We start from the raw sequence: 16,792 nt of genomic DNA, 5'->3' as shown, positions 1-16,792 counted from the left end.
GATTCCTTAAAGTTTAGTGGTTAAAATCTGGGAGGATTACATTTTTGTTGAACAGGTTGGGGCTTTCACAGCTGGTGTTATTTCACAGCTTGGGGCTTTTGCAGCCTAGATGTTACCCTCCCCGCAGAATGATGCCATCCTCTAAGAGCTCCTCTGTGTGAGTGGAGTCTGGATTAAGGGAAAGAAGAGGAGTGGGCTGGGACTCGATCAGGGCAGGAACAGAAACTAGAGTTGGTGGAGGAAGTTTGGATCTGGCTGAATAGGGGGACTGGGCCTGGGAATTGGGGGTGGGAAGAAAGATGAACTATTTGTGCAAAGAGACTGGGAGCTGGTGAAAAATTTTCAAGGCTGGCCTGAGTGGTCACTTTGCAGTGGGAAGAAGTCTTAGTAGCAGAGATATGGTTTTCTGGAAAATTTTGAATTGGAAAATTTTCCAATGCCCTAAATAGAACGTGATCTGATTTAGCATGCTTATTTGCCTTATTCATAGATTGTTAGGCGCTGGAAGGGACTTTGCAGATCATTGGATCCAGCCCCCTCTCCCCCCCGGCAGGAAGACAGCTGGGGTTAGGTGACCCCAGCGAGGTGACTGTCTAGTCTCCTCTTGAAAACCTCCTGGGTAGGTGAATGCACACCACTTCTGGAGGGAGTTTATTCCAGTCTGGACAGCCTGACTGTGAAGGAGTTTTTCCTGGTATTAAGCCTGAAGCGGCCTTCCAGGATTTGTTATCCATTGGCCCTGGTCTTCCCCAGGGGTGCCTTAGTGAACAGTTGTTCACCGAGCTCCTGATGCACTCCTCTGATATAGCAGTAAGCCACTATCGAGTCCCCTCTCAACCTCTTCTTTAGGCTAAAGAGGCCCAGGTCTTCCTTCCTGCCTAGGCAGGGCGTTGGATTCAATGATCTGTTGAGGTCCCTTCCGACCCTTGCGTCTATGAATCTATGAAAAACTGTTGACACTAATTTTAGCACATGGAAAGAACTGCGCATGATCTGCCACGGTTGTCCACTCATCTGCTTCAATAGAGTTCAACTCTCTTCCACTGAGGTCATTGCAGCACCTCCAGTTTCGCTGTCATTATATGTAGAATCACTTGCACTGCTTATTAGTTCTATTTCAGAATCAGATTGAGGCAAACCTGATTCAGAACTACTTGAGCCACATTCTCTTTTGCTAAAGGATGGTTTTACCAATGAGTCTATGGGCAAGAGAAATTTATCTCACTGCATTTTCTTCACTAATTGTACTTCTGACTGATTCTCCAAAAGCAAGAGATTTTGAGAAATAGAAACACGTCCTTTTAATATTTGCCACGCAGCTTTCATGTTACTCACATTATCAGTTACAAGGGCTTGTACTCTGGAGGGACCTGCACTTTCAATCTCTTCACTCAGTAATTTGGCTATGTATTCACTAGGGGTGCACTGATAGAGATTTTAGGGCCCGATACCAATAGCTGATATTTAAGGAGGCATATCAGCTGATACTGATCCGGCAATTGCTTTTAGGAGTATTGGCTCAGGTGTTGCTAACATAATGTTTAATAAAGGATTTCCTTTTATATCAGTCCATCCATCTGATATCAGAATCAGTGATTCTGCTTGACCAATCCTTTGAATAACCATTGTTAAGAGTGAATGTGATAAGTGATAACATGATGGTAACTTATATGATGGGCGAATTAGTTTGTAATGTTCCTTCCAGTGTTGATTTTCAGTTATGGAAAGAGCTGTACCACTTGCAAATATAGCTTGAGCTAATGTCTCATCTGCTTTTTCTTGATCTTCTTTTGACATTTTGTCCACAAAGCTTGATAAAAAGCTTGATTGTTTTGACCAGCTACTCATGGTGGATCGTGTATGTGGTGACAGTTGATCTTGAAAGCGAGGATCCTGCTGCTTCTTTCCCCAGACTGTCCACAAAGCTTGATAAAAAGCTTGATTGTTTTGACCAGCTACTCATGGTGGATCGTGTATGTGGTGACAGTTGATCTTGAAAGCGAGGATCCTGCTGCTTCTTTCCCCAGACTTGGCAGCTCAACATTTTTATTTTCCATTTTTTGCAAATCTGCTATTTTACTTGAGCTACCAAGTTCCTCCAACAAAAGGGGGGAAAAGATTTTTATTTTAACCTATTCTAGTCTGGCCTCATCCATCAGAAGGAGAAGCAGCAGGGAGCTTGCTTCCCCCCTACCCTGCCAGAAAGAACACTCTGCTGCTCTACTTCTGCTCAGTTTCCCTGGGACTGCAGAGCCAAAGGGAAGTATAGTCTGACCTCTGCCATCAGCCAGAGAACTAAGCTCGCTCTGCTGGGTTGAAATAGTCAACAATTTATCTATTATGTACTTTAAAAAAATATATTGTTAAGCCTAAGCCACTTTGGGTGCTTAGTGCAAGCAGAAAAGCAGGATACAAATATTTTAACTAAATAAATAATAGTCCAGAGTTGCATTAACAACTTTTAAAATTCTAATGTTTTAAAACAATATAGATGCTAGTCTATACTGTGTGTTGTTTAACATAGTAATTTGTTTACTTACATAGGATTTCTGAAGTAGACTTTTCTCAGATGATGTTGTTCCACCATTTTGTTGTATTAGCTTTCTGTATATGGCTTGTACTCTTTCAGGACAGCTTGTACATATTATTAAATGTTTCTTTATTCTTGTTGTATTGCTAGCATACTCCTGCCTGCAATATTTACATCTACCAACTTTCTTCCTTCCTTCAGTGTCTTGAACTTCATTATAATGATGCCACAAGCTAGGGTTTTTTTCTGATTAGGCATTATTATGACTACTTCAAACCAAAAGCACTAAACAACTAACAGATCTCATGCAAACACTTCCAACTTTCCCAACTCAATAAAAGAAATGAGACCCTGCTCTGTGTGTTCGCTGAACTGAAAGTGAAACAAAAAATCACAGTTTTAGTTTTGCTTTTGCTTTCACTTGCAGTCTGAGATGAAATAAGAATTTTAACTTTGGTTTTGATTTGACCTGCACAGCCAATTAGGTGAATTCATAACTTGATTTTTGGTTTGGATTATTATGTGAGTGTATTTACCCTCTTGTTTACAAATCAATAAAACATATGTACTCTCTCACATACGTCCTAGGGATAATAACCTCAAAAACTTTAATTACACCTTTGAAACTGCTAAGCTTGCCCACTATTGTATTGGCATCCATTCATTGTTACTAGTGAATTTTATGAAACAACGAACTTTTAGAAATGGAAAATTTCCTATGGAAAAACAGAGCACTGGAAAATTTTCTGCCCCACATCTCTGCTTAGCAGTAGAAAAGCTGAAAACTAATGTTGTTAAAAGGTGACCGTTCTAATGAGGGACTAGAATGTGAGAAGGTAATTGGGTCTAGCTTGGCATGGAATCCTATAGTGGGGAGACTGAGACAAGGGGCTGATCTGTGGGGAGAACAACAAGAGAAGAGATCAATGGAATGAGTATTTGGGAGACAAAAAATAGGGTTCCTTGGGTAAAGAGACTGGGACTGGAAGTGAAACTTGAAATGGGGGAGGAGGCTGGAGTTTTGGGTAGCAGACTGGGAATGAGTAGATGAGGACACAGGACGGATAGACTAAAGGGATTGGTTAGAAGTGGTTAAGCTTGGGAAGAAACCAGCAGATGCACATGTTCCCAAAGCCTGGAATGAAATTCAAAATGCCCAGACCTCACTCTTCTCTCAGGAAATCTCTCTGAAGCACATTAGTAAGAGTGTCTCCTCTCCCTGCAATTGTTGCACAGTGGAGGGCTTACTGTCGCATTACTTTGTTATTGGTTATTTAGGCAAAGGTTTGTGCAGGGGCTATAAATGTTATGGAAGACCAATCTGAGTGTGAGTTGATGTCATGTGCTTGAATTTGTTTTAAGGAAATAACACAAAAATATAAAAAAAGGGGAAAGTCAAACATTCTGAAGTCGGGAAATGTCAGAATTAAGGTTGCTTGTGCAACCTTAAATTGGTTCTATTTTTGCATATATGGTACAGGCAGGGCAGCGTTTAATGGCAATATATGTATAATTTTTAAAGTACCTCTGTTTCATTTGTTGCACAGGATGAGCGAGTTCTGGGATGAATCGGGGCTGTGTAGTGAAATAGGCTGTTAAAGTCCTTCCTCACTATTTCTAGAATTTGGAAAGGACATAATGAATAAGGCAGGGGGTTATAGGGAGAGAAAGGAAGGTCTGACTAAGGCCTTTGAATGCTGCTGTGGAGAATTTGATTCTTTTCCTGCCTCTGTCAGAATGTTTATGTTGTACCAGTTAAGGCACTTAAACTAATCCTTTCACACATGGCCATTTAATTGTGTGTTCCTCCATGCGGAAACTGAGGTCTGACTTGCAAAAGCGTTAAGTACTCACAGCTGCAGAATGCACTCCATAGGAACTGACTTCATATATACACGAACATAGACAACACTAAGTACTCTGGAACAAAAAACAGGACTGGGCATCTCTAATTGGGTGCTCAAAATAAGTGGATATTTCTGATTTTAGTCTCTCTGTTCCTCAGTTCTCCATCTCTAAAATGGGAATAAAATTCCATCATCTCACAGGGACATTGTGAAGTGAAATTAATCTTTGCGAAGCACTCGGACAGTATCCTGAAGTGTACTACAGGAAAGCCCATGAGGCAATGAATAATTCTGTTCGCAGAGAGGGTGGTTTGCAGGGCCTAGGGCCACACATTGAATGGGAAGGATAAAACACATTATTGAATAGTGGTTTAGCCAAAGTACTGTCCATTTGTGCAGTGAAATGAGTTTTTCCAATGGAAAAAACAATACGTGATTGGCTAAGATGGTTGTACTATATAAACATGGAGCTTGATTTGCCAGCTGTTTGCATGCATGACTTTGTAACGTTAATGGCCTTGTAATAAGGGGTTTGTATATAATTAACCTATCCATGAGCATCTAGTTGCACATTGTTGCCATTGCTTGTTCTTGGAGGAAGGAAAAGATGTGTCACTAGTACTTAAAGCCTGAAATGGTTGACTTAGTACTGCACAGCGTTCTAATTAAAAAGTAAATACCATGTAAAAGCAATGAAGTATACCTTAGATTGGGTAAAGACTGGTAAAGTGACATATTTTTAAAAATAGTTTCCATGGGGACACTAATCACTGGATGGAGGTGTGTCTGGTGGAGTTCCTCAGGAACTAGTTGTAGGTACCGTGTTTTGCATTTTTTTTTTTTATTAGCATTTTGAAAGTCATAAAATCAAATCCACGGATGATTTTCCTGTCTGTATTTTTAATTATGTCAGTATTTGGCCTGTAAATGTTATCAGCAGCCTGGATTGCCTGGTAGGCTAGACCCACGTAAGCAATTTCAGTGCAGTCATATGAAGAGTGAAACATCTAAGAAGATCTGCAAGCCATGCCTATGCATGGGGAGCAGTATCCTGGAAAACAGTGACTTAAAAAAGAATTCAGGGACTGTTTGACAAGTAACTATAATGAGCTCCCAGACAGGGTTGTAGCAGAGTGAGTCATCACAACCCTTGGATGTCTAAACAGAAGAAATGATTAGAAGAGAGGGGATTTTAATGCATTGATGAGACTGCTAAAATCCTGTATGAATTTCTAATGTTAACATTTGAAAAAGTTGTTGAAAAAATTGACAGGAAGCAGTAAAGACTTGTAATCTCAGGGCTGAAAAAATGCCTTTATAATAAGGGTCTTAAACTAAACAGATTGCGCTCTTTATCCAGAAGAAGATTGAGAGGTGACTTGTTCAAAGCATGTAAGAATTATCAGAAAGGAGAAAAGGCTGGGTACTAAAAAGTTTCTTTTTCTTCTTGAGAGTCAGAACAAGAAGCCATGGCTAGAAATAAAAACTAGACAAGCTGAAATTAAAAATAAGGTACAAACTCTTAGAGTGATCAGCCATTGGAACAAATTACCTTTCTTTAGTGGGTTCTGAATGCCTTGATGTTTTCCAGTCAAGATAGGTCATAGAATATCATCAGCTACCGTGATGTCATGCAGGAAGCCAGACTAGATGATTTAATTATTTATTGTTCCCAGCCTTAAATATATAAACTGCCTCTGGAGTGTAGCGTTTCTCATGGTTTCCTGTATGCCGAAATCCAGATGTTCCCCTACTCATTTCCTAAAGTCTGCAGCATTCTTCATGTTCACCTCTACATGACAGCAATGTAACTATCTGCAGAACACTAGAAAGACAGGGTCTCTTTCCCATATAATTTTAAATACAATATGTCTCATGAGTAAAGGATGGTAGTGCAGTTAGTGCTGCTTGCACCCGTTTAGTTCTTTGCCTGGCAAGCCCCTCTTGTGTTTAGTTTCCTTTAAAGCTGGATTGTAGCTCTTTACAGTTGGTGCTTGGTCCTGATGTCTTTTCAGTTTTTCTAGGTTAAGAGATACAGGGAAACTCATGAAGATCACATTAATTTCAAATGTCTGTCCCAGAGTTCTGACTAACAGTTCAGACTGATAGTTAATTGTACTTTGTATGGCTTTCCAACAAAACTGAGTAGTAGCAGAGTCACCAGAGGTCTCTTTTTGGAAACTTGGGAAGCTGATTCCACATTATTTCTCTAAGCCATATCTGTAAGATCAGATAGTGTTGTGGGGGTGGGGAAGGGGGAGTGGAGGCAGGGCTACTTAAGAATCCATATAGATGAAGTACTCTGATAGTGGACTGAAAAGCAAAATGTGGTGACTCTCAGAAACTGAGAACTTAAATTCTATAATCTTAGCTTCCCTTCATTCATCCTTTGCAAATAATTTTCAAGCATGGGAGAAGTGTGTGTGTGTGTGTGTGAGAGAGAGATTAATACCAAGATAAAGCAATGAGTTGACATTTTAATCTTACTTTTGTTGAGCGGCTCAGGGAACTTCCAGTATTCTACAGCCATCTTAACTTAGCTTACATCCTGGTTGGACCAGAGTAACATAGTGGTTTTAAGATGTCTGGCATTGGGGAGTACACTTGGATGTCAGTAGAAAAGGATTAAAATGTTTGTCCTATTCTGTGACTGGTGAGAAGATCATTTTGGATATTGAGAGTGTCACTTGTGTGTTAAAGTAATTGAGCCAATGCTACTGTTGCTGCCTGGTCAGGAAGGTGAAGTGCAGAATTGTCTGAGACCTTGTCAAGCTACCTAGATACAAAGAAGACTAGAGGTGAGTAAGGTCACAAGCTGGTTATGCGAGATGCATGTAAATATGTTGTTATGTATGTAAGTAAGATAAACTTGCAGTATAATAACAATGTTGATACTGTGAGCTCATTCCCATGGATAGGCATAACATTCAATCCTGACTTTCAGTTAAGTGTTTGAGAAGATAGCTGAAATTTGTTGAAGCTACCTTAATTTTTACATTTCCATACTTCCCAGTTTTGTTTTAAAATTCTGACTTATGCTGAAAAACTGTAATGCCCCTTCATTGTCATTAAATCTTAGCTTATACATATAAGTCTGAGGGGCATTGCTATCATATAGAGGTGAGCATAAAGAAAGCTGTAGACTTTGGCAGCTTTCATGGTAGGTGCTGTGACATGCTCCATCTCTGAGATGCAGGTTAATCCTGACCCATGACTTGAAATTGGATCTGGCAACTCCACTACTGAACTCTTGGGTAACCTTTGGTGAGTCACTTCAACTCCTTTTGTTTCTCAGACTGTCTGAGGAAGATGATGCTGACCTGTGTATACATTTTTTTTATTTCTATAGATGAAAAGCTGCCAAGTCAGAACAACCTCTCTGTGGCCTTGGGCCTTGCTGAGCAAAGCAGAATAAAGTAGAAGTGGAGTTTCTGAGCCAAGTTGCTTTTCATAATAGTTGGTGCAGAAAGGTCAGAAAAATATTCATAAAGCAAAATATCCTTCTATCTTCCAGACTAGCTAATTCTGTACATTTTCCCCCAAGCTCCTAGTCGAGCCAAGGATCATGTCCAAATTTCCACTTTTGTGTTACAGTAAAGTTTACAATTATAAAAGGAATGAAATACTCAGTTATGGTGGGAATGCCTCTATAATAGATCCAGTTACAGACTTTTGTTTTAAATAACTTGGGGCCTAGTTTTACAAATAGAAAATGCCTTAGACATTTAAACAAGAAATTTGCTAAAGAACCCAAAGAACTATGCAGTAGACAGCGTTCTCCTTTACTGTTTGATAAGAAGCTGGGGCAAATACAAAGTTTTTCCTGGACTTTCAGGGTGATAATAGGCCTGCTAGCATTAATCTACAGTGAGAGTTGTAAAGAGTAAATCTGAGCAGGCATTCTAGATGGCCGTTCTTCCAGATACATGCAGTTAGTCGGAGGGATATTAGAATTGATGCTGTCACAAGATTCACAAATTTTAGGGGCCAGAAGGGATCATCCCACTTAACCGCGTGTATGAGACAGGCCAGAGAACCTCACTATATCAAACCCTGTAATGTGCTTTTGAGCAGTTTTCTAGGGCCAGATCTTCAAGAGGAAGCAACTAGTTGCTGAGAATCTGGCCTCCAGTCTTGATTTAGACCTGTTGTGACAGGGGATCCACCACAATATTCTGTATGTTATTCCAGCTATTAGTAACCTCATTATGGGCAACTTGTCTTGCTTCCACTTCAATTTTTTGAGCTTCTACTTGAAATCATTGGATCTTGTCATATCTTTGACTACTGAATTAAAGGATCCTCTGCTATCTAATGTTTTCTCCCCATGTAAGTGTCTGGTGACTCTTTATCTTCCCTTACAAGCAAGCTAAATAGATTGGATTCCCTACGTTTCTTACCATTTTACATTTCCCAGACATATGTTCATCATCATTTTTGAAGTGTGGACTTTAAAACCAGACATAGTGTTCCAACATCATTGCTCTTTACAAAGGCTATGCCTACTTTGGCCTCATTTCCATGCTAATGCTTTCATTAGTCACTTTAGACCATCTAACCATAATGTTGCACTCTAGTAGCTTGTCCTTAAATTAAGAAGGTTTCCAACTTTAGAAGAGTTAAGTTCTGGAATTGTAATAATAGAAGGAAACATGATTAGTTAATATAGACCTTAAAAAGTTTATGAACAAGATTATGCAATGTAATTACCTGCAATTACAGGCTAATTGAGGTAACTTATTGATGCCAAGGGGTTCTTCCAATTCTGTGTTTAGCTGAAAGTGTGTGTGGGGGGGAGGGGTGGTTGTTTTGTTTTGTAGGGGGGGGTTCGGTGGTGTCGTTCCCCCCCTCATCCTCCCACCCCCTGCCAGCATCACTGCTTTCAAGGAAAAATCCCCTATTTTTAAGTACCACTCAAATGCATGCGTCTAAGTGTTGGTATGAAACTTTCTCGAAAAAAGGGGAAAATTGGACGAAGTAAGTGACAGTATTTGAGTCAGTTGAGCTTTTGGCTTCTTAATCATACTAGTACTTTTGGATGCTCGTAGTTCTGCAACTGTCGATGCTTGGAACTTCCTCTATGTTGTTCCTGAAGAGAGGGTTTAAGCTTGGGTCTGTGAGGATTTATGTAACTCCTAAATAGGCTTTTGTGATTAAGACAGGTACACTCAGGCAATGCGTGTTCCAGATGAATGTATATTATTTAAGCACATACTTTATGACGTATGCATTATAGTAGGGTTTGGAATAAAAGTTGGAGGGAGAAAGAGAGAGGGTGAATGGGGATATGACTGAAAATGAGCTAGCCATGAAGAGGAAAGAGCTCTGAACTGTGGGTAAGCATCTGTATTTGGGAATTGGGGCTTCCAACAACTGGACTTCAACTGGAGGCGTTGCTTAGTAGGCTGTGGAAGTGTCAGGTAGGTGTGTAAATTTATGTATACATTACATATGCTAATCAAACTATTGCACATTATATACAGGGTACGTGACTCCAGTATGGGAGCTCTAACATACAGAAGGAAAGCATTCTTTTTTTGAGTCGGGAGTTGTGGGGAGAAGGGGAGAGGACTTCATATGTAAAAGTATGAGATGACCAGGAGGAATGGGATCAGGTTTTTTTTTGTGGGAAGTCCTGTTACTGAGCATTCTTAAACATATTTAAAATATAAGGACATTTCCAGACAGGGAAGTTGTCAACCTTCAGTGAAAGATGAAAAAAGGTCAGCCAGCCTGTTAGCTTTTTGGAGCTCTCGGATATTAACCTTAAAGTTCTGAACATGAGTGCTAGAGATCCCATAAAACACTGAGAAGTCTACAGATGAACAAATAAAACCACAGCAACCTTAATTCTGCCCTGTGGTGGTACTCTGAAGAAAATTCAAAGACTCCGACTTACCTTTCCATCATATCAGCAGTTACTAAAACTTTTCCTAACTTTAATTATGTGGTGGCAAAAACCTCTTTTATAGCTGTTTGCTGGTGTTGGAGAAGTGAAAGCTGGCAGGTAGCAGTGGCTGACAAGTCCCAGTGGCTGATTAGTAGCAGACAGATGCCAGTCATTTTTTCACTTTTTTTGAAGGTTCCACCAGATACATATATGCCTGAACTTCATTCTAATTTGTGTCCAAATTCATAGAATGATATAAAACTCAATAGTAATGTGAAAACAATAAAAACATAGGATGGTGAAGCATTGCACTTGTTATTGAAGACACATGTGAAACCACGTGTGCAAGTAATGTTCAGTGCTTCTCATTTTTAATGTCCAGTTCAAGCTGGACAAATACAGTGTTACAGGGTTAAGGTGGTTGTGATCTTAATTGCTGTTGCAGACTTTCCAGTATTCAGTGTTTAGTTTTTATGGTCAAGTGGAACTTTAACCTGGGGTTTCTAGGCTAATTTTGATGACCAAAATAAATAAGACAGACAAAGGTTTTTTTTGTTGGTTTTTTTTGGTCTAGGAATTATTTTTTCTGCTCCCTCCATATCTATCTATTATTCCCTCAAAATATTTTGAAGGTTCTGTTCTGTCTCCCTTTTCTTATCTGTATGCCAAACCAAAATCTTGGAAGAGTCAAGGGCTTTAAGTTATTTAATTTATCGGCCCAGAGTATATTTGAGGCCCACTGTCTTAGGTCCCCCTCTCAGTCTTTTTTCCACTCTCTTCCTGGGATGGAAGGGCCTACAGCTGAACACAGTATCCCAGGAGAGGACTGCAGAGCTACAGAGAAGGGGCTGCTCCCTCTCCACTCAAGAACTTGAGGCCTCACATATTGAGCACCTCACCTGATTGGTGTTGATGCATATTGGGGCCTGTCTCCATGTGATACTGTCTCTTCCCCTCACCCCGGTCAGGTGCCGGATGTGTTCGCTGACCTTCTACTCCAAGTCGGAGATGCAGATCCACTCCAAGTCCCATACGGAGACAAAGCCACACAAGTGTCCTCACTGCTCCAAGAGCTTCGCCAACAGCTCCTACCTGGCCCAGCACATTCGTATCCACTCAGGGGCCAAGCCCTACACGTGCAGCTACTGCCAGAAGGCCTTCCGCCAGCTCTCCCACCTGCAGCAGCACACACGGTAAGGGCCGGACGAGGCTGAGGGCCTTCCAAACTGCATGCCGCCGTCGTCCCAGCATGCTGCAAACACCCAGCAGTGGGGAGGCCACCTAGGGAGACTTTGCAGTTTCCCACAGACTGCTCTTCCACACAGCAAATCAGCAGTCACGTTCCCCAGCTCCTGGGGCTTGTTGCTACTGACCATGGGGGATAAAAGTCAGGGCAACCTGCACCAAGGGGCATCTGTACAGAGGTGATGTTTTCTGTGAGACTGTAAGGTTCATACTATCAAAGGAAGTCTTGAGTAAGTGTAGGGTTCTCCATTTCCCCATCATCCCAACACAGCTCTGCTGAGCATCTCTGTCTTGACTTTTATCCCCTCTGCTATTCCAGTCACGGGCTTCCCACACACAGCTCTGCCAGTGCCCCTCAATCCAGACTGTACAACTCCTCTCTCTGGCCCCCGGTGCAGATGGGCCTTGATCTCTCAAACTCCAGGGGAGTGCTGTTTGAGACCTAGTGGGTTCAGTCCACATCTGGAGTTCCTCTGTGTAGCCAGATAGTGTGGTACTGTCCCACCCCCTTTGTGCCCTCATTCCATCAGCACTAGCCAGATGGTGGTCGTGTCCAACTGCTGCTGCTCCTCCTCCTCTTCGGCAGGATCCACTCCAAGCTTCACACAGCGATTGTCAAGCCGCACAAGTGTCCTCACTGCTCCAAGAGTTTCGCCAACACCTCCTACCTGGCCCAGCACCTCCGCATCCACTCGGGGGCCAAGCCCTACAGCTGCCGCTACTGCCAGAAGGCCTTCCGCCAGCTCTCCCATCTGCAGCAGCACACACGGTAAGGGCCAGAGGAGGCTGGGGGCCTGGCCTGGCCCCCCCCCCCCCCCCCCCCCCCCCGCCGCCCCACACTGCCGGCATGCACCTGTGGAGCACACGCGCCGAGCATGCGGGGGGCGGGCAGGGGAGACGGCTGGCTGCATCCACAGGAGGACGTGGCCCAAGAGAGGACGGAGTGGAGGCTGCGCAGGAGACACTGACCACGTCAGGGCAGAGGTGGGCACATGCTAGCCCTAGGAATCTTTGGTCATGCACCATGGGGAGCACAGAGAGAGAGATGAACATTGGCTGTAGGGCATCCCCGCCTGGCACTGTCCAGGCAGGGCACTGAGCCTGAGTGTGTGGAAGCTTTTCTGGCATTGCAGGGGGGTACAGATACAGACTTAGCTAATCTTAGTTGGATAATAGGGAGAAGAGAATGCGTATGTACCCCCACTGAGGAGCATGTTGACTGTCCTATGGCATTGTTGGTGGGGGCACAGAGATGCACACACCTTGATCATGTGGGTCCAGAGGCTGGGGCAGAGTGCCTGAACCCACAGACTCCTCTCCTAGCTCTTTTGCACAGGGCCCAGATATGAATCTGGTCAGTTACTTCTGAGCTGTTCATACTTAACCCGATCAATATCTGAACTCTTGACCCTCCATATTTTCCCTATACTTTCTCTTCTGGTTTTGAGCACAAAAAATGGGTCTATGTCCCTCTTATCTGACCCAGTTAATGTCTAGGTACAACTTCACACCCAACCCTGCTTGAATGGCTGTAGGATTTGGTCGGGGCATGAGGCTGTGGAGATCTGCTCTGATATCCTACTTAATGCTTCCCATTTGTGCTCTTCCTCTTTGGCAGCATCCACACAGGGGACCGACCTTACAAATGTGCTCACCCTGGGTGTGAAAAGGCTTTCACCCAGCTCTCCAACCTGCAGGTAAGGTTGCAAGCTCACCCACTTGCTAGTGGGAGAAGTATGTGGTGGTATGGAGGATGAGACTCTGCCTCATAGTGAGGCACCTGCGGAGGTGGGTTTGGGAGAGCAAGGAACAGAATGGAGAAATGCAAGAAAGCTGCTGTAGATCCAGGGAATGTTTAGAGGAGGATTCTGTAGTATTGAGCATGTCAAGCCTTTTGAAATTATGCAAGCAGCATAAAAGTCATGCAGCACTTTTTTTTTCTTTTGGACTGCCAGCTGCTTTAATGGCATGGGCAAAAGGAGTGAGCAAAATGTTGAGAGTTTGTAGGAGATGCCAGTCAGTGTGGAGGAGAAAGAAGGACTGCAGACAGCAGGGAGAGCCCAGGACAGTGCTGAAGAGCAACAGGAATTACCAGAAGGGAAAAGGAGAGCAGGTGGGGAAGGAAGGAAGAGGAGGAGTGAGATGGGAGAGGAGTAGAGCCTGCTTGATGTGGTAGATATGCCTGTTCCAGTACGATGAAAGCACTTGGAGAAAAATAATGCTTGGTACAAGAGAGATTGGGGAAGCGGGGGTAAGGAGGGATGAGAATGCCCCCGGAGGAAGGGACCCAGAGGCCTTGTTACTCAGGGCACCAGGAACTAGGGACCCTAAGACCTGAGAAGTCATCTTCAGCTCTAACATCCAGTTCCTCCTATTTTCCTTCTTCCTCCATCCCTGCTCTCATATCTGCAGTCCCACAGACGGCAGCACAACAAAGACAAGCCTTTTAAGTGCCACAATTGCCACCGTGCGTACACAGACGCTGCCTCCCTGGAGGTTCACCTGGCAACGCACACGGTGAAGCATGCCAAGGTCTACACCTGCTCCATTTGCAGCCGGGCCTACACCTCGGTGAGTATCACTGGGTGGGGGAGAGGGGTGCTAGAAATGTTCCCCAAGGTTTCAGGCCTTTCCTTCATCGTGAGAGGGGTATCTGGAGTTCTGGTTCCTGCTGTCCTAACTCTGACTCCTCCCTTGCCCTTTCACAGGAGACCTACCTGATGAAGCACATGCGGAAACACAATATCCCTGACCCACAGCAGCAAGTGGCTCAGGCCCAAGCCCAAGCCTCTCAACAGCAGCAGCAGCACTTCCAGCCGCAAGGTGGTGGGGCAGCAGGGGGCCCCTCTGGAGACACTAATCCCCCTAACCCTCCCCCACAGTGTTCCTTTGACCTGACTCCTTACAAGACTTCAGAGCACCACAAGGACATCTGCCTCACTGTCAGCACCAGCACCATCCAGGTGGAGCATCTCTCCAGCTCCTAGAGACCATGACCCCAGGAGCAGAAAACCTCTCATGCATAGCCTGTGCCCAGGGGCACTGCTTGTGCAATGGTCCCTCCTCGTGCAACAGCCTCTGGCCTCTCCTTTAACAGCCTCTCCTGGCCATATACCCTGTCAGTGGCAACCCCTTAAGTGACATCCTGTCTCCAGAGGCATCCTTTTGTGCAGCAGCCTGCCTGATAGTGGGGTGCTGCCTTGTGTAAGAGCCCCACTCCAGTGTTGGGATCGCTTCCTTGTGCAAGAGCCCTACATTCTACACACAAAGCAAAGCTCCCTTTTGGCCTTCTCTATAATTGTAAAATTATATGTGCAGGCTATGGGGGGTGCCCCCTGGGACACGCAGGGTAGATAAGATGGAAAGAGGGTCAGTGTACATCGGGGCTTGGACACATGCTGGTGGCAGACCACAGAAGGGTCTGACAGCTGGAGGTTTTTTCTTTGAGGATTTCCTTGTGTGTCTAAAGGAGAATATTCACTCTCCTCTCCTGCTTGTGAAGGGGAGGATGGGGGGTTACTTGTCCTGCCATAGGGCCCAGTATGGGAGAAATCCCCCTGCTCCCTAGATGAAGACAAGAACTTTGTGGGAGAGAAGTGAGGGGTGTTCCCAAGGTGCCTAAGCTGCTGAGGGGTGCAGAGGCCTGTAATCTCTCCTTATCAATGGAGAGTAAGAGGAGTCTCTGTGAACTACTTGCTCCCTCTCCCTCCCAGCTGTAGGAGGAAGGTGGTGGAGGAGACCCCCACAAAGATACTAGAGAATGGGGTCCAGCTCATTGCTCTGCCTGACATTTGTGGATGATGCAATAGTAGCTTGATTTTTTTCCACCCCCTAAGAAGTCTGCAGGCATCAACAGCAAACCAAAAAGCAGTTGGAGATGAGGGTAAGAGACTGCCACAATGATCATTGTTTCCCTCTCCCTAATCCCTCTCCAGGAAGACGTGGCAGCAGTTCTAACTCTCAAGCACCCATCTTTCCCCTCCCCACCTCCTTCCCCCCAGTTCAGTAATCTGCCTTCTGGTTCCCAAAGCAGGGTGGGGGGAAGTGGCACAGATCTAAGGAGCCAGCATGAGGCAGGGAAAGGCTAGCTTCTGCTCATGTGTTATCATGGGCACTCCTAGGCTCCTTCTTGCCAAGACAGGTTGGACTCGCATGGCAGTGGTGGCATTTTAGATGGAGAGAATCAGAAAGATTCCCCAGAAGATTGACAGTGGAAAGGGGACAGATACCCCACAAGGAGAGACCAATCCAATGAGATGGGGGAGCCACCAGGAATAAACTGAAGGCTCCTTGAATTTATATATATATATATATATATATATATAAAAATATAAATATATATATAAATATCTATTCCCCAATCCTGGACCGCTCTGTCCTTGCTGTAACTGTTTCTATCTCTGTGTTTATAAAAATGCATTATCCTGGGGAAAAAAAATTTTCAATCTTTGTTCTTCCCTCTTTCTCTCTTTGTCTCCAGCTTCCCCCTCCCCCCTGACCATCCCCTTTCCCCTCTTTTTTTTTTGGTTTTGGTCCATGTGATTTATGGTTTTTCATGTCATTTTTTTATTTATCTGGCTTTCAATTTGGATTGCTAGATCATGGAGGCTGGTTCAGAAGAAAGAAACAAAGGCAAAGAAAAATTGTTCGATGTTGGGATTTAAAACAAAACTCCAGGATTCCAAACTTCTGTATGAAAGAGGGCTTTTTAAAAAATATTGTATAGAAATAAATTTGTGTAAAAGGCTCCTTGGGGCATGGAGGTGCTCATGTGCGCATGAATTGTGAGCACCTGCCCCAATGCACAAGGTAAGAATGTGTGAGAATTGTGTGTTCCTTCCCTGTGCACCATAGCATGTGAGAGCAGTATGTCATGTAACTGAATCCAGAGCAGTTGTGTGAATGCTAGAATAGTGCAGCCCTACCTTTGTCAACAGTGGGACATGAGCAGCAGCTCCACAGAGAAAATTGTGCACTTGTCTTTTGCACCAGATGCAAGTGGGCTGGAGCTGAGGATTGTTTACATGCATCTGTGACCCAGGCACTGCAGTGAATGGTGGTGCTGTTTCATGGAGTCATAATTTAGGGCCAGAGGGGGCCACCAGATCATCTAGTCTGACCTCAGGTATATTTTAGGACATTCATTTTCACCCAGGTTTTTTTTCTCATAGAAACCATTAAGTTGTTTAGCAAAAACATATCTTTCAGGAACACATCCAGTCTCTGATAAGATGGGGAACCCACCATTTCCGTTGGTAGTTTGTTTTAATGGTTAATCAC

The 16,792-nt window shown here is 43.8% G+C and overlaps 2 protein-coding genes across 21 annotated transcripts in view; both read left to right on the top strand.

Moving 5' to 3' along the window:
• The window catches only part of ZNF384 (zinc finger protein 384), a 26,122-nt gene extending 10,767 nt beyond the window's left edge, over positions 1–15,355 (top strand). For 16 of the 20 annotated variants that reach the window (XM_014523046.2, XM_014523041.2, XM_025211908.1 and 13 more), the window contains 5 exons: positions 11,236–11,460; positions 12,099–12,281; positions 13,131–13,209; positions 13,925–14,083; positions 14,221–14,533. In XM_014523046.2, the coding sequence (XP_014378532.2) occupies positions 11,236–11,460; positions 12,099–12,281; positions 13,131–13,209; positions 13,925–14,083; positions 14,221–14,499 (925 nt within the window). In that variant the 3' untranslated portion in view covers positions 14,500–14,533. Of the gene's footprint in view, positions 1–11,235; positions 11,461–12,042; positions 12,282–13,130; positions 13,210–13,924; positions 14,084–14,220; positions 14,534–15,225 lie in introns of those variants that run through there. The other 4 variants (XM_025211898.1, XM_014523049.2, XM_025211897.1 and 1 more) reach the window with 3 other exon arrangements.
• ING4 (inhibitor of growth family member 4) overlaps positions 15,283–16,792 on the top strand; it is a 36,653-nt gene continuing 35,143 nt past the window's right edge. The window contains exon 1 of the mRNA XM_025211915.1: positions 15,283–15,395. The gene's annotated coding sequence lies outside the window, so the exon portion shown is untranslated. The remainder of the gene's footprint in view (positions 15,396–16,792) is intronic.

Source organism: Alligator sinensis, unplaced genomic scaffold (genome assembly GCF_000455745.1).
Source record: "Alligator sinensis unplaced genomic scaffold, ASM45574v1 scaffold1238_1, whole genome shotgun sequence".
NCBI classification, from domain to species: Eukaryota; Metazoa; Chordata; order Crocodylia; family Alligatoridae; genus Alligator; species Alligator sinensis.
The sequence above is the reverse complement of the archived record's forward strand: the minus strand, read 5'-3'. Positions and strand labels throughout refer to the sequence as shown.